This window comes from Lygodium microphyllum, chromosome 6, assembly GCF_053477565.2.
Source record: "Lygodium microphyllum isolate KBCC chromosome 6, Lygodium_microphyllum_v1.1.10, whole genome shotgun sequence".
NCBI classification, from domain to species: domain Eukaryota; kingdom Viridiplantae; phylum Streptophyta; class Polypodiopsida; order Schizaeales; family Lygodiaceae; genus Lygodium; species Lygodium microphyllum.
In genome coordinates this window covers 53,067,051-53,091,408 of record NC_141140.1, presented here as the reverse complement: position 1 = coordinate 53,091,408, position 24,358 = coordinate 53,067,051, and the positions used below count along the sequence as shown (strand labels likewise).

General features: G+C 42.8%; 1 protein-coding gene across 7 annotated transcripts in view; it reads left to right on the top strand.

Moving 5' to 3' along the window:
* The window catches only part of LOC148034557 (uncharacterized), a 40,220-nt gene extending 16,159 nt beyond the window's left edge, over window positions 1-24,061 (top strand). Inside the window, exons 2-4 of one of the 7 annotated variants that reach the window (XM_087679497.1) lie at window positions 23,261-23,498; window positions 23,583-23,656; window positions 23,766-24,061. In XM_087679497.1, the coding sequence (XP_087535623.1) occupies window positions 23,261-23,498; window positions 23,583-23,656; window positions 23,766-23,871 (418 nt within the window). In that variant the 3' untranslated portion in view covers window positions 23,872-24,061. Of the gene's footprint in view, window positions 1-23,257; window positions 23,499-23,582; window positions 23,657-23,765 lie in introns of all 7 variants that reach the window. The other 6 variants (XM_087679503.1, XM_087679501.1, XM_087679498.1 and 3 more) reach the window with 6 other exon arrangements.
* The last annotated feature ends 297 nt before the right edge of the window (window positions 24,062-24,358 follow it).

Here is a 24,358-nt window from a genome sequence, read left to right as displayed (position 1 = left end):
AGAGGAATGCCAATGTCGATGAAGTTTGTTAATGAAGATTTCCGATGAAGAAGCTCCTCATGATTGTGGAAAACCCCCTCTCAAGCACTAGGGACTAGGAAATCCACAGCCACATCATGGAGATTGATCCTCTTTGAAAGGGATGGAGGGTACGAGGGAACCACTAGAGGAGAGGGTGGGGGATGGGAAGGAGCTTGTGGAAACGATGATGCACAAGGGGGAACAGATGTAGCAATAGACAATTGCCTTGAAAGACCCCACATAAGAGAAGAGAAATGGAACCTCTAAAGCTTTCTCTCTTGCCAATGTATCACAATAACAGCCCCTATCGAAGAATCCTCAATACAAATGGTGTGCTCAGTGAAGACAACCTGGGTATGAAGCCTAGTAGGCCCATAAATTGAGAGGAATGGAAAACCCAAGTTCGAAACATAAAGGGCTTGTGAAAGGGAGCTCAAAGCACGGTTGGGAAGCAAAGGAAAAGTACCAATACCACCAATAGGCAACTGATATAATATCACCAACAGTGACAACCCTCAAAAGGGCATAGATCCTACAACAAATCCACCTTGTGGAGTCATATGATGAGAAGCTCCACTATCAACCAGCCAAGGCTTCTCAGAAGACAAGGCAACCACTGAAGGAGGCTCCCGGAACTCAATAATATGAAGGAACAATGACTCATGAGATAACCTCTGGAGTAGAGGTAGAAGACTTGGATATTTTAGCTCCATCTTTCTCTCTTGGTTGAAGGTGAGGATATGCCTTTCAACATTTCTCCTTTGGACGTGTCTCCTTCCCACAATATGGGCATTTAGGCTTCTCCGAATTAGAGTCAGAGCTTGAAGAACTCCGATTCGGAGAAGCCTAAATGTCCATACTGTGCCTTCAAGCTCTCAAGAAATATTCGGAGAAGCCTAAATGCCCATATTCGGAGAGCTTGAAGATGAGGTCCTTGATGTAAGAAGGCTAGTGTAGAAGATATCAAACCGGGGAGATGGCAATTGAGTCAAAAGAATCATAGACATATCCTTTGAAGAGATCATTCTGCCAAGGGATGCAAGCTCATCCTACATATCCTACAACTTATTGATATGATCCCTCATGGAAGGAGAATCATCAATAGCGAGTATTTGTAATTTCTTCTCAAGAGTAATCTGGTGGGAAAATGTCTTCTAATGGTACAAAGAAGCAAGCTTTGTCCACACGTCCGCTACTTTCTAGAACATGCACATATGCACTAGGACAGAATCTTGTAAGCTCATAAAGAGAAAAGATTGAGCTCTAGAGTTGAGCGAATCCCATAGGCCACACTATCCATCGACGATCCAATAGTAGGATCCTCCACTTCACGGGGAATAGGATGGGTAACAAACTTCCAAAGATCGAAGGTATCAAGGATAGACTCCACCTTACACAATCAAAACGAGTAGTTGGAACCATTAAGATGGTCTTCTTTGGGCAAAGAAGGGAGTACATGCACGTATATAGAGGGTGCTGTGGATGGCTTTCTGAGGTCAGCGGAACGGGCCTTCTAAGAAACGTGGAGAGAACCTGGAGGAGGGGGTTCCCGAACACATGGTCTAGGTGACCTCCTCCTTCACGATCTGTGCAATAGTCTTCATGATAATCTTGTTGCCGTTTGAAGGAGAGTTGAGAAGTCTCTCTCAGGTGATAATACCATGTGAGAGTGGGCAATGGATGCATGAACACGAACATAGAGATAGAGGAAAGAAAAGAAGAAAGAAATCTGCACTGAACATGGAAAGACGGCTGAATACAAAAGGATTGATCAGTGCCTACACGGGGCCCACAATGTTAGTGAGGGCACCAAATCAGGCTGATGATGATGTTAATATTAAAGACGGAGGAGGATGACACAGTTGGAGTATGCACCTGCCAAGGGAGGAGGAAGTTATATGTTTGCTAGGTGGGAGAAGTGCCAAATAAATAGGCATAAACCATAAAAACTGGCTGACTGCAATTTGGGGCCAAAACATGGTTGACCAACATTTAATGTTGGCTTAGTTGCATTCATACTATGTATGGACTGGTTCATTCCATACGGTTCGTACTGTATCGTACGGTATGTAATTTTGTCTTGTTACCCTTGTATATTCACCTTATTAACTTAAGTGACATTGCCATCTTAGCCCTAAACGTGTGCAACATCATATGTAGTCCAAAATAACCAAGGCAATTTTTTCTTGCGTACTAATAGCGTACCATACCTTAGATTTTATCTTAAAGGTACGAATTAGTACTATACTGTATCGTACCTTTTGTACCTAACAACCTTGAATGTTGGTAAAAATGCTAGAAGTGCTTAGAAAAATCCCAGAAAGGGTGGACAATTTATGGCAAGTGAGGCAAATTGATCTATGTTGAAATTGCCCGGGGAATCTTCACAAAATCCCAATCGAAGGAGAAAATGCACTGAAAGGCAATAAATTGAGTGCTTTAGAATGAGTTGTCTGCTCCGTCAAAACAAGTGACAGACAAGTCAGAGCTCCTAAAGTCTTTGTCTGACTTGGAGTAAGGCTGATAGGTAGGAGATGACAAGGCATGACAAACACGATTGCTAACATTGACATTGTATTTGCCTCTCATTTTATGTGCTTCAGGCACTTTAGAGGGAGAGCACATTAGTGCATTTCTTTTTGGGCACTTTTGACTATCTTGGGCGCCCATATTTTGGGCATGGTCACTTTACTATAGTTGTGGCCCTAGTTTGTCTATATATTGGCGGCCTGCCATTCCATTCTCATGATCCATCATTGATCTTTTATGATTAGCTAGTTGTCCTCATTCTCTCACCTTGTTGCTACCATCTGGTGCCCACATTGGTGTGTAGAGCTGCGTGTTGGGGTTAATTCTTGCAGCTTTGTATCTTTGGCCATTGCAGTCACATTGTTCCTTCTCTCACCTGTTTTCTCTCTCTGTCTCCTCTTTGTGTTCACTTTCCTTTCCATTGCGCACTCTCACAATTTAGTTGAGGTAGATAAAGAAACATGCCGCCTTGATCTGAAAATATAGGTCTGCAGCCCTCCTGAGAGGGTGTCTAGTTGGTTGGTAACTTGGATAGATTGCTCCTTCGAAAACTCCAACCCCCATGAGTGGCTTTGATATCTTGTTGTTGAGCTACAAATGCATTACAAACTGATTAGCTCTTTAAAACAGCCCCAAAACATGTAAATTATGAAAAGTTTCATTGAACGGTGCATGGTCCTAGAGAGTTTTTGTGTCCCATAAGCAAAAACCTAATTTGGGAGGATCCTTTTGCATCTATAAATAGATAGGTTGCGCACTATTGAGCCTATCCTTGCCTTGTAGGTTTCAGCCATTAGCCCTCTTCCACTAGCTGTCTATCCCCTAGCAACTGTTGCTACATGGTCTATAATTGTTGCTAGCCTTCCATTGTTATTGGTGATCAGCTGCCATTATCTTCAAGCAGTTACATTGCTGCATTTACCAATTCCAGTCCCAGAGATTGCTGCGTTCTGGTTTCTAGCCTACTGCCATTCCATTTCCAGCATTGGTGTGATTTGCATTTCCATCTACAGCAGGTCGTTTTTGTTTTTTCAGAAAATTTCTTCATGAATCTTTGCTTTGATTGATTGTTATTGCACTTAGGATTCGTCTTCGATGGACATCACACGTTGACACCTCCCTCAGCCCACTCCCATGAGAACCGTTGGCTTTAAGACAGCTTTACCCTTGAGCATTCTGTACTCGCTTTATATATATTGCATTATTGTCTCAGTTGTTGTGTTTAGTTGTGTTCATACATTTTGTGTTTTTTCTATGCAAACCCTAGCATATCTTCATACATGTGAGAGTGCACAATGGAAAGGAAAGGGAAAGCGAACACTGAGAGAAGGAGATTGAATGAATGTAGGAGAGAAGGAACAAATTGACTGCAATCATTGAAAGATACAAGGTTGCAATGGTCAGCCCCAACACATAGCACTGAGCGTTAGTGTAGGTGCCAAACAGTAGCAAGGTGAAAGAGAATGAGGGGTGATTGGATGATAATAATGATGTAATGAATGCATGAGAGGGTAGGCCGTCCATAAATCGGCAAATTGGGGCTACAATTGGTAATCAAGTGGCAGGGCCCATAAAGTGGGTGCCTAGGACAGCCTACAGTGCCAAAAAAGAATTGCACTAACATATCCTTGGGCCTCCATCTTAAGTGCCTAAAGCACTAAAATGAGAGACACAGACAATGTTAGAGCTCCTAATGTCCTTGTTTGAGTCAGACTAAGGCTCACAGGTAGGAGATAAGGTTCAAGACACATGTATGCTAATAGCAAGAATGGCTTGGGAAGAAGAATCCTTAACTAAGATAGCTTGCTCGGTGACGACAACCGAGGTATTGAGTCTTGTAAAGCCATGAACTAAGAGGAGATGGAAGCCCAAGGCGGGAATATTTAGGACCTTTGAGATGGAGCTTGATGGACGGTTAGGCAATAGCGGCAAGGTGCCAACACCACAAATAGATACTGAAGAGATGCTATCGACAATGACTGCACTCTTTGATAAATGGAGAACTTGGAGCCAATCTTTTGGAAGAGTCATACGACTCAATGTGCCATTGTTGATGAGCCTAGTCCTCCTAGAAGACGAGACAATTGAAGAAAGCTCCTCCATCTCATGGATGGGAAGAAACATTGACTCAAGTGTAATAGTTAGTGTAGGTCGAGAAGTAGTTGCTCTCGGATGAAGGTGAGTATGGACACTTGGGATATCCTTTGCACTTCCCCTCTAAATTTTGTATGAGTTTAAAGTTGACTTCAGTTTCTTGGACTTCTTCCCTTTCTTTTACTTGGCTTGTCCTTTACTTGATGCCATTGCAAAGACATGGCTATATGCATTGGCTTTGCCATAATCTCTCCTTATGATGTGTATCTCGCTCAAGCACCATTTGGACTAGCTCTTTCCAAGTGAAAGTCTTCCTTGTAGGAGAGGCAAGGATATTAGTCTAGAGCACATCATACTTTGGTGACAAGAGATGTGTCACAGCTAGGGCTTCAAATACACGATCAAAGATCTTACCAAGGGATGTAAAGTGTTAGTAGATTAGTCGGTTTATCTGTGAGTCTATGTTGATTCAATGGGTTGGATACATTATTTACTAGTCATGATTTGGCTTGTGGTTGTGGCACTGGATTGTGGCCTACTTGTCATTATTTATTTGGCCAATTGCATATTTTTGGGCCACCTAATGCTGGCTGACTTTTTCATGGCTATGGCCTATATATAGACTAGGCTCCCTCTCCTTGTTCATCATTGTCAACAATGAACATACTTAGTGCAGGTCCTGTTGGAGGGAGGGAGCTAGTGTCAATGGCTTCTCAGCTGGTGAGTCATTGCATCAGGTTGGCTAGCAACAAAATAATCATAAAATGTTGGTCTACCATAAAATAAAGCGGGAAACTACAAAAAGAAGCACCAAAAAATTGTTTAAAATAATCTCCTATGTTCACAAATACATATGCATAGACTCACTGAGCTGACTAATCTACTAACAAGCTGAAGCCCAAAATTTTCCCCAAGGTGTCTTACCTTAATGCAACCAAGGCATCGGGAAAAGGATGCACATCAGTTGCCTAGTGACCTACCAAAACTACAAAGGCGATGACTATCTTACCAAGGGAGCCCATAGGGTCACCCCACAGAGGCCAAGGCATTGAACAAAGGGTGCTTAGGGGTGAGCCCTTTGGGTACCCTTGGTAAGATAATCATCACCTCTATAGTCTTGGTAGGTCATTACCCTTTGTTTGAGGTCTTGGCTACTTTGGGGTGGGATGCCTTGGGGCAAAAAATGGGCTTGAGCTATTTTGACAATCCTTTTTTGGTTTTGGTTTTGGGCTTGAGAGGGGGGGTTGAGCTAAAAATTCATTGTTGCTTCAATGTGCTTGGTAGACTCTGGATGAGTCATTTATCTTGCATCTATTTCAGATGGGTAGTTTGGAGTGCCTACTTCAAAATTTAATTCCATTTGATGCCCGTCTTGATTTTTTTAATGCTATTTGTTTGCAAGGAAGAGAGGAAAAAAAGAGTCTCGCAAATTTTTGATAAAGTAACAACTTTTGTAACATTTTAGGTCTATTATTTTTATGAGACCCTGGCTCCTACTTGTACGAATTGTAATAACACATTGATACTTCGCAATTATCAAGTGTATTAATCAATTTTTGAGGCCTGTAAGCATGTAAAAAGAGCCATATGATAGTCATTAATACTGGAGTAGGTGAATGATTCGGCACATAGCAAGGTGTATGAATCACATCCAACCAAAACTTATCTGGCAAAGACTTTCCTTTAAGCATACTTTTGGCTATCTCCATAAGAGATCTATTCTCGCACTCGGCAAGACTATTTTGCTATGGTGTATAATGTGTAGTGTGTTGGAGGAGTAAGAGTGACGAAGAGAGAGTGAAAGTATGATTAGACTTGAGTGTACCAACAACATGTTGGTACACAAAGAATAAAATGTATTTATACTTAGGGCACGTAAGGGTGCATTCACATGTACAACTAAATAATGTACGTGTACTATACACAGAGGTGAGAAAGGGCCTTTATCCCAACAACCTCCCACTTAAAGGTCTGAACTCCGAAGTGAACCTCTAACCAACTTCCACTAGTCGTATGCAATGCTGATGTTGAGCTTTGCTTAGACTTTTAGTGAGAACATTTGGAGAGTTGTCCTGTGTTTTGATCTTGGTCAATGTGATTAGACCATCTTTCAGAATTTATCTGATAAAGTGATATCGCACATCTATATGCTCTGTGCATGAATGATACATGGCATTCTTAGCGAGATACACAGCACTCTGGCTATCACATCCCAATACTGTAGTACCCATAGACATGCTGAGATTCTCTGCAAGTTTGCTCAACCATATAGCTTCCTTAGAAGCTTCAGTAGTTGATATGTATTCAGCTTTAGTAGTACTCAGTGCTACGATGTTTTGCAACCTGGAACACCAAGAAACGCCCCCACCAGCAACTGTAAAGACATACCTGCTAGTGGATCTACGAGTGTCCAAGTCACCTGCCATGTCCGCATCACAATAACCTTGCAAACTAAGTGCACCGTGCCCATAGCAAATACACTTTCTTTGTGTACCCTTTAGGTATCGAAGAATACACTTGACAGCTTCCCAATGTGGTTTCGTAGGATTTGACATAAATCTATTGACAACTCCCATTGCATGAGCAATGTGTGGACGAGTAGCAACCATAGCATACATAAGAGAGCCACAAGTTGATGCATAAGGAACTCCCTTCATAGCATTGGCTTCCACGCCATCTTTTGGGCTGTTGGCTTTACTAAGCTTAAGATAAGGAGGTAAGGATACCCCAAAAGGCTTAGCTTCAACCATGTTAAATCTGTCCAATACCTTTTCAATTTACTTTTCTTGAGATAAAAACAACAATTTCTGCATTCTATCTCTGCGAATCCTCATGCCCAAATTATGCTACGCATTCCCCAAATCTTTCATGGAGAAGGTTGATTTCAGCTGATCTTTGAGAGCATCCAAGCTAGTCTTTCTTTTCCCAGCTAGCAACATATCATCCACATACAAAACAAGTATGATGGGGCTACTGTCTGTATCCTTTTTCATGTACAAACAATGATTTGCACGGCTGCATGTAAACTCATGAGATAGCGTAAAAGTGTCAAACTTTTTGTACCGCTGCCGTGGTTCTTGCTTCAGCCCATATAGGCTGCGTTTTAGTTTACACACCATCTGCTCTTTTCTAGGAACTACAAAGCCCTCGGGCTGTTTCATGTAGATTTCCTTATCAATGTCACCATGCATAAAAGCTGTTTTCATATCCATTTGGTGCAGCTCTAAGTCCAATACAACAGTGAGAGCAAAAAGCACATGTGGAGTGGTCATCTTCACAACATGTGAGAAGACCTCTCGGAAGTCAATTCCTTCCTTCTATGCATACCCTTTAGCAACCAGTCTTGCCTTGTACTTGGGTTTCCCATCAACTGTCTTTGCTTTGTAAACCCATTTGTTTGGAAGAGGCTTTCTTCCTTTGGGCAACGACACAAGATCCCAAGTGTCATTAGCATATAGAGATTTAATCTCTTTCTGCATAGCTAGCTCCCACTTACTGCTGAATTTGCATGACTTGGCCTCTTTGTATGTAAGAGGCTCACCCTCATCTGTAAGCGTCACATAATGCAAGGAGGGGTCATACTTGTGTGGTTGCCTTCTTACGCGTGTAGATGTGCGTACCCAATGATCTACATTTTTAGGAATTGGGTCTACATCTGGAGGTATGTCATTTTCAGCATTTATTGGCTGCTGTAAGCCATTTTCAGCGTGCTGTTCATGCTGTACAGCATCTTCATTTTCATAATCAGCAAGTCTATCTTGCTGTCCATGACCTCCTTGTGCTTCTTTTTGCTGTCCATCATCATTTGGCTCAAAAATAACCGGCTGATCATCAGTTTCAGCCTGTGGTATAGCACCATGACACTCATCATCTGAAGTAGTAGGTGGCTGCAAATTCTGAAATTTGACTTTTTTCATATCTTCATTAGAGGCTAAAGTACCTTTCAACAAATTTTTCTCATTAAACACAACATTACGGCTATGAATAATTTTCTTGGATTGAGGTAACCACACTCTGTAGCCAAATTCACCCTCATCACCATAGCCCATGAAAATGTCTTTGGTGGATTTTGGGTCAAGTTTGTTCCTCAGCTCATCTCAAATATGCACAAAAGCATCACAACCAAATATATGCGTAAATGGTCATATGAGGCCGATTTGCTAGACCAAGCTCCTTAGGGATGCCATTATTTAAGGACCTGTCTGGAGAGCGGCTGCAAATGTGAACCGCGGTTTTGAGTGCCTCTTCCTAAAATTCATAAGGGAGATTAGCAGTGGACAGCGTGCACTGAACTCTCTAACATAAAGTCCTATTATATCTTTCAGGCATCCCATTTGAAGAAGGGCTGCTGTAAGCTCCCTCTTAATTCCATGCAAGTCACAAAAAGACTTGAATTCAATAGATGTGAACTCACCCCCATTATCAATTCTCAAGCATTTTAGTTTTCTACGTGTCTAAGTGGTCACAAATGCATGAAAAGTTTTAAAAATAGCAAACACTTCACTTTTGATACTATGGGCCCTTCTAGGTGTTGGAGAAGATCAACAATGTGGCATATCGATTGAAATTACCTCCAAATTGGCGGATACATAATACCTTTCATGCTAGTTTGTTGAGGCCTTTTCATGGTGATGTGCGAGAGGATATGTTTGTTGAATTTAGCTTGAGGTTGAGGACCTCAATGAGACTTTGGTACCCGAGCAGATTTTGGCACATGAGGGAAGAAAGGTCAAAGGTAAAATTTCCAAGAGATACCCGGTGAAATTTCAGAATTATTCACCAATGGATGCCAAATGGATAGAAGAGGATGACTTGATAGACCATTCTCAGTTGTTGCAGGTTTACCTAGATGCTGGTCACTTTTGGGATCAGTTCTGCATTGTATGCTGGTCAGTTTTTGCAATGAGTTTGTGATCATTTTGGGGTCACATTTGCAATAGTTTGTGATCAGTTCTCAGATCAGCAAGTGATCAGTTTATGATCAGATTATGCTTAGTTTTCAATGGTTTACAATTGGTTCCATGGACAACATCATGTTAGTAAATGCCGTTGATAGTTTCAGCCATGCTTTATGCTGAATTAATACTTTTCTATGGTTGAGAGTCAGAATAATTGAGAAACATGAGCTATGGAGGTATCCAATGGGTTTCTAGCAATAGATCTGGATTGTTTATGTTGGCTGAAATTTTTCACCAATGTTTGGGGCATGTGGAATGGTCGGATAAGTGGCCAATGTTGTGACTATGATGCCTTATGGAAATTTCGGTGCAATGCTTTTTCTTTGGCATAGTGCAATGCAATCGAGGACGATTGCAGGGGTTTCAAGGGGGGAGGTCTGTCACGAGGATGTGAAGTTTTGAGATGCTTAATCTTGTCGATAACATTTGATTAAGTTATTAATCGAATGTGCAAGGTTGTTTAGCACATGTGATGCACATGGCAATTATTTTATGGTAACAGGCCAAGGACCCTGAGGATGCAGTGGGTGTCAAAGGCAAAAGTTGTGATAAGTTATGCCAGCTGGGCTTTAGGGGTCAGTTGGTGTTAGTTTTGATCCTAGGACACTCTAGACTAGCATTAATTAATTAATTAATGCTAGTCTAAGGGTCAACAAAGGTTGGGGACCACACGAGGTTGCAAATGGCCTAACCAATTTAACTATGGATGGGCACATTTAATTTTGGGCGGGTCAAAAGGGCTGAAATTGATTTTCAGGATTATTTATTCTGAAAATTAATTAAATGGTTGGATAATGTTGAAAAATGGATTTAGAAGAGTTTCACTTGGCAAAAATGCCCATGCAAACTGAGAAAACGTTTTTGGGGATTGGGTCTCAGCCATTCAATTAGTTTACAGCTTGGGGGGGAGAGAGAGAGAGCTGCTGGTGAATTTTTTAATCAGAGAACAACAAACTGCTGTTGAAGACAGCCATATGGGGGCCTTGTAAAGAAAAATACCCTTACACAGAAACATAAACAGAAACCATACGACAAAGCACAGACTGATAAAAAGAACACAGTGGGTTAGAGTAACTCAGAGACAATGAACACAGTGAATAAATGAAATGATATGACTACTAATAATACGATGCTCATGCAACAAACACACTATACAATGAATGAATACTGAACCTCGAACTTCTGTATCTCTAGGATCAGGACAGGGGAATGAGCTGGAGAGTGTGTCATACTCCGAACGGATTCCGAATCGCAGCAAGGGAGCCTCCGGATGTCAAACACCAGCAAATGCAACAGTGAGAAGCTGGATATGATGCAGACAACAGTGAGGAGAGAGAAAGACTAAAAACGGAGCTTGCAAGAGAGAGAGATTGAGAACGCAAGCAGGACAGCCTGCAGGAGAGAGAAAGACTAAAAACAGAGCTTGCAGGAGAGAGAAAGACTAAAAACGCAGGCAAGACAGCTTGCAGGAGAGAGAAAACTGTTAGGGCAGCAGCTGGAGCCTTCAAACGCAGCAGTTTGTTGGCGTGGTAGGCTGTACAACAGCAGTGTAGATGAACAACAGTCAGTCGCCACGCAGAAACACCAGCAATCAGTGTGTGGAGGGCTGGAAATAGGTGCTAGACTGTAGGGAACAATGATGGACATCAAGGGGTGAGATGTCCTCCGTGATCGGGGTGTGGGCAGCAAGCTGGTAACACCTGAAACCTGCAAAAACGAGATTGTAAAAGAGTGGAGGGCTGGCTGCCAATTTATAGAAAACTACGTGAATCAATCTAAGAGGCTCCTCAGCTCTATGTGTAAATTGCTGAGGAAATGGGGTACGGTATTGCTTCCCGAGCTGACGAGCTTTACAGACATCTCGAGCTAGCTTCAGGCGTGGAAGGCCCTCAACCAGCTCACGGCGTGACAACTCATAAAGTGAGTCATAACCAAGATGCCCTAAGCTAAAATGCCAAAGACGCTCATTATGCGTAGGCTCCCGAGATGTGGCTAAGGCTTGGAAGCTATGGAACACGAAGCCTTCGGCGGTCGGCTCGGTTAGAAAGTGTGTCATGTAGTATAGGCCATTAGGTTGTGCCTCACCGTGAGCAATCACTAAACGAGTTAGAGAGTCAAGGACCTTGACTATGGTCGCTGTAAAAAAAACTGCTCGCCCCAACCGGCAAAGCTGCTGAACAGATAACAAGTTCACCCCAAGCTGAGGGACATGATATACATTGTCCAGCGAAGCTAGATCCGGACCCTTGTCAGTGGCAAAACTGATGCAACCTTGAGCTTGAATCTTGATTGAGGAGTTATTTTCTACATGGACCTGCCCAGCTGCAGGGGCTCGGGTGTGGAAAATGTCCTTTATAGGAGTCATGTGATGTGTAGCTCCACTGTCCACAATCCAAACTGGAGCTGAAGTGCTCGGCTGTGATGAGTGGGCCTTTGCAGTAACCTCGTTGGGAGGCAACTCATAGATGTGGACGAGACTCGCATGTGATGTCTCTATGGAGACGATATGGGCCTCTGCAGACCAGTCAGACAAGCCCTTTGGAGTTGAAAACGTTGTCGACTGAGATGACTGTGCGGTGGCAGTGTGAGTCTGACCTTTAAACTGGCCCTTGCCATCACCCTGCCTCCCCTGTTAGGGGTTGCCCGACTGAGGGGCGGGGGTCTGAGACTTAGGTTTTGGCGCTGTGCCTCATGCCTTCGATCGACACCCGTCATCAAAATGGCCAACCTTTTGACAATGTTGACAATACCTATTTTTTTTAGGTACATTCTGCCACCCAGGTTTGAGTTGTGACTGGGAGTTTCCTTGAGAATCCCCAGATTGATTTAGCTTGAGTTTGATTGTGATTTTGAGTGGAGGTTTGTTTTGGTTTGCCCTTCCCTTGTTGCCCTTTCTGAGAATGAGCAAGAAGAGCCCCCTCTAAAGAGGAATTCATATGAAACTGATCGAACAACTGTGCGTAACGCAACAGCTGACACTCAAATTCATAGAATGTAGGCATGGTAGGCTTTGAAACTATTTCTTCCACAAAATTGAAGTATTTCTTGGGGAGTTTATTTAGGAACAATGTGACTTGATCGTCAGAGGACTTGGTAGTCCCCGTAGTGGAGAATTTAGCGAGGAGACGCCGATACTCAGCCAACTTGACTTTCAAGTCATCTCGGTCAGTGATTTTGAAAAGCTGAAGCTCATGGTCAAGATTAATACGACGGGTCCTATCTCGAGCGGCATAGCGGTCAATCAAGTGTGCCCATCGCTCTGATGCTAAGTCAAAATGTTGAAGCTGATGTTGGGAATAAAGGGCCATCGTGCCTTTTATATGTGCATGGGTGTGAACACACCCTTAGCACATTGTACTTTCATACATATATCTATCTAAAGCCTAAAGTGGTACACTCGCCATTGTACCGAAAAACGTATTCACTCTCTACTCTGCTCACTCGCACTCTCTCTGTCTCTCTCACTGCGTGTAAGGTTTGTCTACCTCGATCTCCGTGCCTAACCTTGCACTACAAACTGGTATCAGAGTTGGCAAGAGGCAGTCGACAGAAGCAACGGGCAGGTTGCAGACACTCTCATGTGTTGCAGGAGTTCGACGAGCAGCAGACGACATTTTGCAGTCGTCATTGCAGGGCACCCGACAAATCGTGGATGCTGGAGAGTAGGCGACTATTGCTGCAGGCATAGCGGGCGAACAGCAGTAGCTGACGGCGACTGCAAACTGGTGACGGGCGCGACAGTTGCACGGCGACAGGCGACAGCGTGGCAGGCGTGGACCAATGGGTGCGACGTCTGCAGGGAACAATGACTGCACGACGGGCAACGGGGGCATCCAGCTAATGCGGCGTGAGGGACCGACGAATAGGCGCCGTGTCTAGTAGGCGGCACAGCGCACGATTGACGGGTCCGTTGACCCGTTAGATTTTTTCCAAAATTCAACCTTTTTTTCTGATAATTGCTTCACCCACTGACGGGGTTTCGCGCGCGCAAGCACAAGATTTCAGATCTGTGCAAAATCGGCTCAGAAATTTGGGGCTTTTCTCGAATCTGGGGATCTCAACACAGAATTGGACAATCTGACTCAGAAATTGCAAAGTCAGTGCACATTTGCCCGAGAATTTTGGGGCTTTTCACATTTTAGTGAAATTCTTTTAATTTCACTGAAATTAGTGCATGTAGGACTTGGAAAATTTGGGGATTTGTCCAGATTTCATGCGAGCAAGATGCAACAGTGATAATTTGTCTCAGAAATTGCAGGAATTTGTGACATTTTGTCCCCAACATTTGGGGCTTTTCATGTACATGCACAAATTGGGCTGAAATTTACCCAATTTCTCGACATTGAGGCACATTGGACCCCGTGCAATTTGGGGCTTTTGCGATTTGGGCAAAATTTGTGCAGCATTTGGTCATTTTATGTACATGCAAGTTGAATTCCGCGCAATTTGGACATCAACACTAGGTGAAATTTGGGGGTTTTGCTGAAATTACTTTATTTTGGCAAAATTGGACAGTCCTATGCATGACAAAGGAAATGCAGATGTGTGTTTGACGCTTTTGAGCTCAAAATTTTGGGGCTTTTGACCATTCGTGTCGAATTTTATGCCCATGGGTACACGTATAACAGAAATTGCAGCTGAAATTTTGGGATTTCTCATGTAATGTGATGCACATGCCCTTTGGAACAGCTGTAATCAGTTGGATAATGCTGTAGCACTTGGTTTGGTGCTTCTGAAAACTGAATTACAGATCTGAAATTTGTACTTCTGCGTGGTCATTTATTGCTGATTGATACTTGTTTGTACCTTGGTCACTTGGGTGACAATTTGGGCCTGCATTTACTGGTTTTTTGGTCACATTTGAGTTGAAAACCATGGCTGGCAGCAATGATAGCAGTAATTTGATGCATATAAAGAAGCTTGAAGGTGCACATAATTTTGCAGTGTGGCAAAAATAGTGCTACAATATCCTGTTACAAAAGAAGCAGGCAAAGCCGATCAAAACTAAAGGGGTAAAGCTTGCGGACATGGATCTGGACGATTGGGATGAGTTGAATGAGCTTGCACGCTCAACCATAGAGCTATCGATTTCTGATGCCTTACTCTTCAACATTGAAGGTTTGGATTTTGCATATGCTATGTGGACTAGACTGGAAGAATTGTATGCACAGAAGAGTGCTGCAAGTAAAGTGTATTGGTTGAAAAAGCTTATGGATTTGCGTATGAAAGAAGGTACAGCAATGTCTACTCAGTTGAGTGAGTTTAACTCCATTTTCAGCCAGTTGGTTGCCTTGAAGTTCATGATTGATGAGGAATTTAAGGCTACTTTCTTGCTTTGCACTCTACCAGAGAGTTGGGATACATTCAAGACTGCTATGAGCAATTCTAATGTGATCCTTTTGTATGCTGATGTAGAGAGTGCTCTACTTATGGAAGAGATGAATCAACAGAACAATGCATCCAATAAGTCTTCCAGTGCTTTGCATACTAGGGGCAGATCATAGCAAAAGGGCAAATATGATGGCAAGGGACGCAGTAAATCACGTGGAAAAGATGTTGAATGCCATCATTGTGGCAAGAAGGGCCACTTTAAACGTGACTGCTATAAATGGAAGAAAGAGAAAGGAAAAGGCAAGAAGACAGATGACTGCAAGGAAGAGAAGAAGGACAGTCAGTCTAAGAAAAGCAGTGTAAAAATTGAAGAGGTGAATGTAGTCACTCATGACAGTGACAGTGGGAGTGATGTACTCTTTGTCTCTTCACATTTTGGTGCACATGCTCTACTTGTAGATACAGATGATGACATGCATACCTGGATTCTTGATTCAGGTGCTTCCTTTCATGTCACCCCTCATCGTGAGTGGTTTTCCGCATATACAGGGGGTCGACATGGTGTTGTCTATCTTGGGGACAACTATGCATGTGAGATTGCAGGTATTGGCAGTGTGGAGTTATAGTTTCAGCATGGCTCTATCTTTACACTTCAACATGTATGGCATGTATCTCAGCTCAAGAAGAGCTTGATTAGCACAGGGCAGCTAGATGATGATGGTTTTAATACCACCTTTGGTGATGGAAAATGGAAGATTTGTAAGGGATCCAGGGTTATTGCCAGAGGTTGCAAGAGTGATACGTTGTATCCACTTCATGTATCTAGTGTGCGTGACCATGTTGTTGCCGTGACCGAGCAGCCAAGTGTTTCTTTGTGGCATGGCCGGTTGGGACACGAGTCAAAAAGGAATGAAAGTGCTTTCTTGTTTGGGTTACTTGCCTTGTCTTCGTTATGCTGATTTTGAGCACTGTGATCATTGTATTTATGGCAAACATGCACAGACTTCTCACAAAAAGTCTCTTTCTTTGAAATCTTCTCCTCTAGAGTTAGTATATTCGGATGTATGTCAAATGCTAGGATTATCTTTAGGGGGAAAGAAATATTTTGTCACCTTTGTCGATGATGCTACACGGAAAGTATGGGTTTATCCTATTCTTAGCAAGGATGAGGTGCTTGACAAGTTTAAAAAATTCTTGGCATTGACTGAAAATCAGACAGATAAGACACTTAAGTGTCTTTGCTCTGACAATGGTGGGGAATATGTGTCCAAAGCCTTTCAGGCATTTTGTGACAGCAAAGGGATAAAGAGGGAGCTCATTGCACCTCATAATCCACCCCAAAATGGAGTTGCAGAGCGTATGAATCGGACCATACAGGATAAGGTCCGTACGATGCTGTCTCATGTTGCATTACCCCATGGTTTTTGGGCAGAGGCTGTTATGACAGCCGTTCACTTGATTAATCGGTCACCAAACAGGTCTTTGGGGGGGGGGGGAGTTCCCTAAGAAGCGTGGTCCGGCAAGCCACCTTCATATGCTCATCTGAAAGTGTTTGGCTGCGAGACTTTTGTGCACATTCATAAAGAAAAACACAGCAAACTTGAGCCAAAGTTGTGTAAATGCATTTTTCTAGGATATGGTGACGAGGGTGAAATGGGGTATAAATTGTGGGGTCTCGAGAAAAGGAAAATAGTACGCAGCAATGACGTTATCTTCCGAGAAGATCGCATGCACAAACAGCCCGAAAAGACTGAGGAGGTCCGTAGGGTTGTATTCGGGAAGAAATACCTTTTGGACAGCAAAATGTGCCCGCTGTACAGTAGCAAATACCTGCTGTAAATGAACCTGTAAATGCAAGAAATGAGCAGCCAGCTATTGCCCATGAAAATGAGCCATTACATGTGAAGGAACAGCCAGGACAACAAGTTGTTAATGCTGATTTGCAGGCTGAAATGCCAAGACAACATGCTGAAAATGGAAATTTGCAGGAACAGCCAACAAACAATGACCATTGGGTTAGGAGATCGTCTAGGGCTACTAGACAATCTGACAGATTTGTTCTTGGTGCAATTAATGTGGCTGAGTATGTCATGTTGAGAGACTGTGGTGAACCATCTTGCTTCAAGGAAGCAATGGACAGACTTGGTGCAGTTGCCTAAAGGGCAGAAAACCCTTCCATGCAAATGGCTTTACAAAATGAAGGTTACTTCTGGTTCCTCACCAAAGTACAAAGCAAGATTGGTTGCAAAGGGGTACAAGCAGGAGCATGGAATTGACTTTGATGAGATTTTCTCTCCTGTAGTCAAGATGACTACATTGAGAACCATTTTGGGCTTGGTTGCAGTTGAGGATATGGAGCTCATACAGATGGATGTAAAGACTGCGTTTTTACATAGTGATCTGCATGAAGATATATATATGCAGCAGCCTAAAGGGTTTGTTGAACAAGGGAAAGAAAAAATGGTATGTAAACTCAAAAGGAGTTTGTATGGGCTGAAACAAGTACCAAGAGAAAGGTATCATAAGTTTGATACATCCATGCAGTCCCAAGGCTTTCATAGAAGTCAAGTGGATCACTGCTTGTACACCAAGAAGGCAGCAGATGGCAGCCTGATTATGTTGGTTTTGTATATTGATGACATGCTGATTGCTAGCAGGGATACTCATGCCTTGGATTCATTGAAGCAAAGTCTTCATGGCAGCTTTGACATGAAGGATCTGGGTGATGCAAATCACATTCTTGGCATGCGAATACTCAGAGATAGATCTAAAGGCTTACTCTATCTATCTCAGCAGGAGTATATCTCCAAAGTTTTGCAGCGTTTCAATATGGAGGGGGGGGAAAACAATTGGGTTTCCATTGCCTCCATATGTGAAACTCAGTGCAGAGGACAACCCTACATCTGATGATGAGAAGGCTGAAATGGCCAAGATACCATATGCTTCAGCTGTTGGCAGTTTGATATATGCTATGGTTGCTACATGTCCTGACATTGCTTTTGCAGTGGGAGTGGTTAGCAGATACATGGCAACCCCTGGCAAGAAGCACTGGGAGGCAGTGAAAGGTATTATGAGATACCTCAAAGGCACAAAGGAGTTGTGCATCTGCTTTGGAAAGTATAAGGCATCTGTTGTTGGCTTTACGGATGCAGACTATGCTGGTCATGCGGACTGCAGAAAGTCGACTTCTGGGTATGTGTTTACTTTCACAGGAGGAGTAGTCTCTTGGATCTCCAGGCTATAAAAGTATGTTGCATCGTCTACTACAGAGGCAGAGTATGTAGCTGTCACTGAGGCATGCAAGGAGGCTTTATGGCTTTCACGTCTGGTGGGAAAGCTTGGCATCACAGAGTTACCTGTTCTTCATTGTGATAGTCAGAGTGCTATCATGTTAGCACGGAATCCTGTCTTTCATGTAAAGACAAAGTACATACAGGTGAAGTACCACTTCATTAGAGATGTACTTGACAGCAAGAGCATTGAGCTTGTCAAAGTGCATACAGATGATAATCCTGCAGACCTCACGAAGGGTCTTCCAGTTGCATTAGCTCGACAATAGCGGAGGCATTCCTAGCCTTCCATGAGCGGACGACCTCGTATGGAACAAATGCGGGATCGGGTTGGGGTTTCAACCCCTGCACTAGATCCCATAGGTTCTGTGAATCAAGGACATGTCTCATCAAATTCGACCAAGTAGTAAAGTTTGACCCATTAAAACGAGTCTTTTTATTAAATGCATTCTTGGCAGAAGATGAGCTAGAACCATGAGGTGTCGGGTGGGTGGAGTAAGATGATGGTGGGAAAGATGGTGGAGGTGAGAGTGTCTGATAAGAGTAAGGAGGGGGAAGAGGTGGGTAGGCAGAAGTAGGTTGTGAGTATCCAATGAGTGCCGATTGATGCGGAGGCACTAGAACATGAATGTTTCCATAAGGTGTCGGTGTAGGTGAAGGCACTGGGACACAGTAGCCTTGTCCAAAGTAAGGCTGGGACACAACATTATGACCAGAAGGTCCACTAGGCAATGCTATGGAGGCAAACTGTGGAGGCAACTGATCCACACTTGGGAGAGACTGAGTGGGATACCCAGGTTGCAATGATCCCGAAAGTGTATATGAAATAGGTGGAACACTAGCCGGCTGAGGGAAGGATGAGGTCCTAAAGGATGTGCCTATGTTTCCATAACCCCCCGGTATGATGTGCGGTGTGACATGAGGTGTTTGAAATGGAAATGTAAATGGTGTAAATGGAAGTGGTGAAGCAGCGGAAGAATGTGGTGGGATGGGTGGGTTTTGAAAGTGAGGTGTATGAGGTGCAGATTCTTTTTGTTCATTTTTATCATTTAAAGACTGAAAATGAAACTGTGAAGATGATGATACACCATGTAATGAAGTGAAAGGAACACCAAATTCATTCTGATTATGTGAAGTAGACGGAAAAGAAGGAAGGATAGAAGAAGAGTTACCTGGATTTTTCTTATAATCCCTGCGACATGTGTTAACATACAAGAATTGGTCCTCTAGAGGATCTTTTCCGTAGTCTAGTCAACAGACTGGACTCTTTCTTCCACATAATCTCTACCAGTATATTGCAAAACAGAAGAGGTATAAGAAGAAGGCACAAAAGAGAAATCAAAAGTACCTTGCACCGGAGAGGACGGAAGAGTCTGAAAAAATGGAATATACTCCGGATCTTGCTCTCCAAGAGGGGGGTCCATCCCTGATGGAGGTCTCGACAGCCCTGCAACATCATCAGACTTATGCGCAACATGTGAAGAGTGAAATCCATGCGTACCTTCATTTAGAAGCTTTTCTTGAAGGGCAATCCTTCGGTCGAGCTCCTCAATCTTCTTTTGTCGATAGGGTATGATCAGTTTATATTCCTCAAAGGTTAGCTTGACTATCTTTTCTTCCATGTACTCAGATGTTTCTTTCACCATGTTGGAACTTTGTGGAGTAAGCTGATCGGCCCACACTCGCTCGGTTCTCGGCATAGGCTGATCTGGAGACTGAATCGGTGTTGATGTGTTTGAAGTCATTTGAACCTACGATTCTTGCTTTTTGCGAAGAGCTTTCAGATCAAAGGCCTAGGTTTACCAGGCTCTGATACCATGCAAAGAAAAATACCCTTACACAGAAACATAAACAGAAACTATACAACAAAGCACAGACTGATAAAAAGAACGCAGTTAGGGTTAGGGTTAGAGTAACTCAGAGACATTGAACACAGTGAATAAATGAAATGATATGACTGCTAATAATACAATGCTCATGCAACAAACACACTATGCAGTGAATGAATACTGAACCTCGAACTCCTGTATCTCTAGGATCAGGGCAGGGGTAATGAGCTGGAGAGTGTGTCATACTCCGAACGGATCCCGAATCGCAGCAAGGCAGCCTCCGGATGTCGAACACCAGCAAATGCAGCAATGAGAATCTGGATCTGATGCAGACAGCAGTGAGGAGAGAGAAATACTGAAAACGGAGCTTGCAAGAGAGAGAGAGACTAAAAACGGAGCCTGCAGGAGAGAGAAAGACTAAAAATGGAGCCTGGAGGAGAGAGAAAACTGTCAGGGCGGCAACTGGAGCCTGCAAATGCAGCAGTTTGCTGGCGTGGCAGGCTGTAAGACAACAGTGCAGATGAACAGCAATTAGTTGCTAGGTAGAAACAGTAGCAATCAGCGTGTGGAGGGTTGGAAACAGGCGCCAGACTGTAGGAAACAGTGATGGACAGCAAGGGCTGAGATGTCCTCCGTGACCGGGGTGTGGGCAACAAGCTGGTAACACCTGAAACCTGCAAAAACGAGATTGTAAAAGAGTGGAGGTCTAGTTGCCAATTTATAGAAAATTAGAGTTCTAGATTCTCTCCCACTTAACTTTCTTGATCCACTCCCCGTTTTAGAGTTTTGGCTAAAATAAGCCTAAAATAAGCATGTTTTGGGGCTGTTTAAGTGGCTAAGTGCATTTCTTAGCACAACAAGCCTCAGTAGGCAAGGACAGCAAGGAGTCACCTTGTCACCTTGCAGGGGTTGGTAACAACATTGTTGATTAGGTGACACCATTTTGGAGGTGCCTGGCAGTAGGTGACTGCATTAAATGCAGGCTAGAGTAGGCAGGATTTACTTGCAAAGAAAATTAGATTTTTCTTTCATCTTGGCTCTCTCTCACCTTCTCTAATCCATTCTTAGGAGATCTCAGCATTTCTCAGCCATTTGAGTAGATCTCAGCCAAATTTGGTGGACAACAGAGAGATCTTTGTTGTGCCGTGCCAATTGGTGAAGGCATCGTACACTAAATTTAACTGAATTCAGCACTTGAAATTTGTGTAATTGTCAGGGAATTCAGATGCCAGCCCATTCATTGTAATTTGGGCAGCATTTGGCCAGTTGGTGGTTTCATTTGTGCAAGTCCTAGGTAAAAAATCAAGGGGAATTTGGCCCGAATTGATTGCTAATTGTTGCTACAGCAAAGAGGCTTTTTGAAACAGCAAAGGAGATTGTGAATCTCAGCTTGTACTCATTCCGTTAGCAATCAAGTTAAAGAAATATCGAAAGGGGCGCTAGTTTTTGGGGCCAACAGGGTGTCCAATGCCCGAGATTATTAAGGCAATTTGTGCATTTCAAGTTATATTCATTTGCTGATTGCTGTAGTTAAGTGCTTGATCAGGGAATTACCGCCCTTTCCAGGAAGGAAGGCTGGTTTTAGTCTTTGTCTCTCTCTTTCTCTTCTCCTTCATTTCTCTATCCACATTCACACCCTATCAGTTTGACTTCGACACTTGGAGGCCTATCTTGAGTCTTGAGAGTCTACAATGTCTCTTTGATTCTCTGTGTGGAAATAATTACGAAACATGTATTCCACTATCTATACCTTTGGTGGACCTCCATCAGGAGCTCATCCCGAAGCTGTCAAGCGTTCAAGCTTCAAAGGTGAAGAAGATACCAATACCTATTGCAAAGGAGTCTAATGGTACGTCATTATATTTTCCTCTCCTTCACACACGTCATACTATTGTTAAATCTGGGGATGTTCATTCACTTGGGAATGACCTTAAAACAGAGACCTACGACTTGCCAACAAGTCACAGATGTGCATATTCCATGGTCAATGCCATCCACACCATTTGAAGGGCTTTCTTCCATCGACATAATCAGAGATAGGATTTTTCTACTCCATATCTGATGTGCTCTCCTTGCTAGATGATCGACATCGAGTACATTAACATTAATGCTCTACTATTATGTCCTGCATCCTGATTCTCTATGGTGCATTGTAAGTTGACTCTCACCTCCTCTACAATGTATTGTTGAATGTAGTAAACATTGGAAGGGATTTAGGAATTCCATCTTGGGGAGTGTACTTTGTATGGAAGTAAGAGAAGAAAGTTGTTGCATCCTAATAATTTATATGAAAAATATTTGTAATGTTTGTTTGTAATGGGATTCCACACTGCTCCACTCTAGGAGTGGTGCAGAAGCTGTGAACTCTGATGTACCCTCTCTGTGGGTTGGTGCACGTATTTTTTTGTGATGCAAAAGTCGTGCGATAGGATGTCAATGGAAGCACTGGAACTCCCTCAAAGGTAGACCTGAAAGATGGTTCTACCGTCCAGCTGTGTTGTGGCTGGTTGTGTGAAATGCTGGTTCAAGGATATCTCAAGTGCTGTCAAAGCCAGTCACCCTGGGATACAGCTGCTTGTTGGGCAACTATGGCTATAGTGTGCATTCTGTTGTATGGCATGTCACCTTATGGGCAGAGGGTCCAAAGGTGGAAATGCTGACTAGTGATGATTTACCTGCTGAGTAACATGGACACAAGTGTAGCTATGATGCAAAAGTGCTCATTGTATGGCCACATTATGGAATAGTAGGTCTTCCAATGATGTTCTTCCAGTTGTTGGCCATCTAAAGCTTGTGTAATCAATTTTAGTGAATGCACTCTCACTGAGGAGTTATAATACTTCTCAAGTCACATATCAGGCTAAAGAGTGTGATAGAATTCCTGCTTAAGCTATTTGTGGTGATGCTGCATTTTATTTATGGCTTTTCTCACACGTTGTGTAACACATCTGTTGATGTCATGTAGTTTGCCGCCTGTGGTACTGAGGTGATAAGTAGAGTGAAATCTCACCTTGGTTCTAAAGGACTATTGTTAAAGCAAAAGGATAAAAGAGTGTGGGCTGAATTTTTGTAATGAATAGGTGTAGGTCAACATCTTTTCTGTAAAAAGCCTCGAGTGCGTGAGCTCAAAGTTTACTATGTTGTGTGTATGAACTTTCTTCATATCCAGTCTCTGCTGTAATGTGTATATTTTGTTTTGGTACAGAAGTCATGCCTATAGAATGTCAATGGAAGCACCTGGAAATGTTTCAAAAGTCGGTTTGAAAGATGCTACTAATGTGCAGCAGTGTGAAAAACGAGTGCCCTTGAAACTTGTTGTGGCTGATTGTGTTAAACGCTGGTTCAAGGACTACTTAAGTGCTGCTAAAGCCGGTGACCCTGAGATGCAGTTACTTGTTGGACAAATGTACAATCATGGCTATGGTGTGCAGCGAGATGCGGAAAAGGTTCGTTTGGTTATTTGATTTCCCAATGTAGTTCTTCTTGGATTCCTTCATTTAGATAATGTGGTTGCACTACTCAAAAATCAGAAAACATATCTGCTTGTACAGGGAAGGTTTTGGTTGGAAACCGCTGGTAGGAGATTTCAGGAACTCCAAAATCAGTAGGTTACAATTGGCTATAAGAAGTCTATCATTCTGAATACTTCTTTGCACTCTGAAATGATATGCCAGTGAAAAAGGTACCGTAAGTTTAATTTCTTTTTGTACTAGTCCAGACAGAGGCTGCTCTTGGAATGCCTGTATATGGTGGAGTGTTGCAGATAAGATAACTAATGCCTTCAAGCCTGTCCAGACACATTACCAATTGATTGTATAGTGACATGCCAATAAACTCTGCCGCATATTTGGACGTTGTACCTGTCTGATGGCATATAATTCATTTGCTATGTACACTATTTTCTTGATCGAATAAGGTCATATATATATAGTTTGCATGTGTTACTGGCATGCACATTTTCTCAAACGCTTGGGAATACTGCTGATGAATGTAATTGATCTTGCAAGTATTGGTAGCTACTAGCTCTTACAACTGAACCAATACATGGGCAAAGTCTGATGGATAAGGTAGTTCTATTGTCAACCGGGGAAAGCTACTATACTAAGTATTGGAAAGCTAATAAAGTCAGATTTACCGTGTGATATAACTACCCGACTGAACCAATAGATAGGTGTTGTCAAATGTTTTGCTTTTTCTGGGCCAAATGTGTAAGCGATCCTTTTCTTGGTGGTAAGAGAATCCTGAGCGTTTCTAATCAAGGTAACTACTAGATGTGATCTGTGTCTAGAGCCAGTCAACTAGTAGA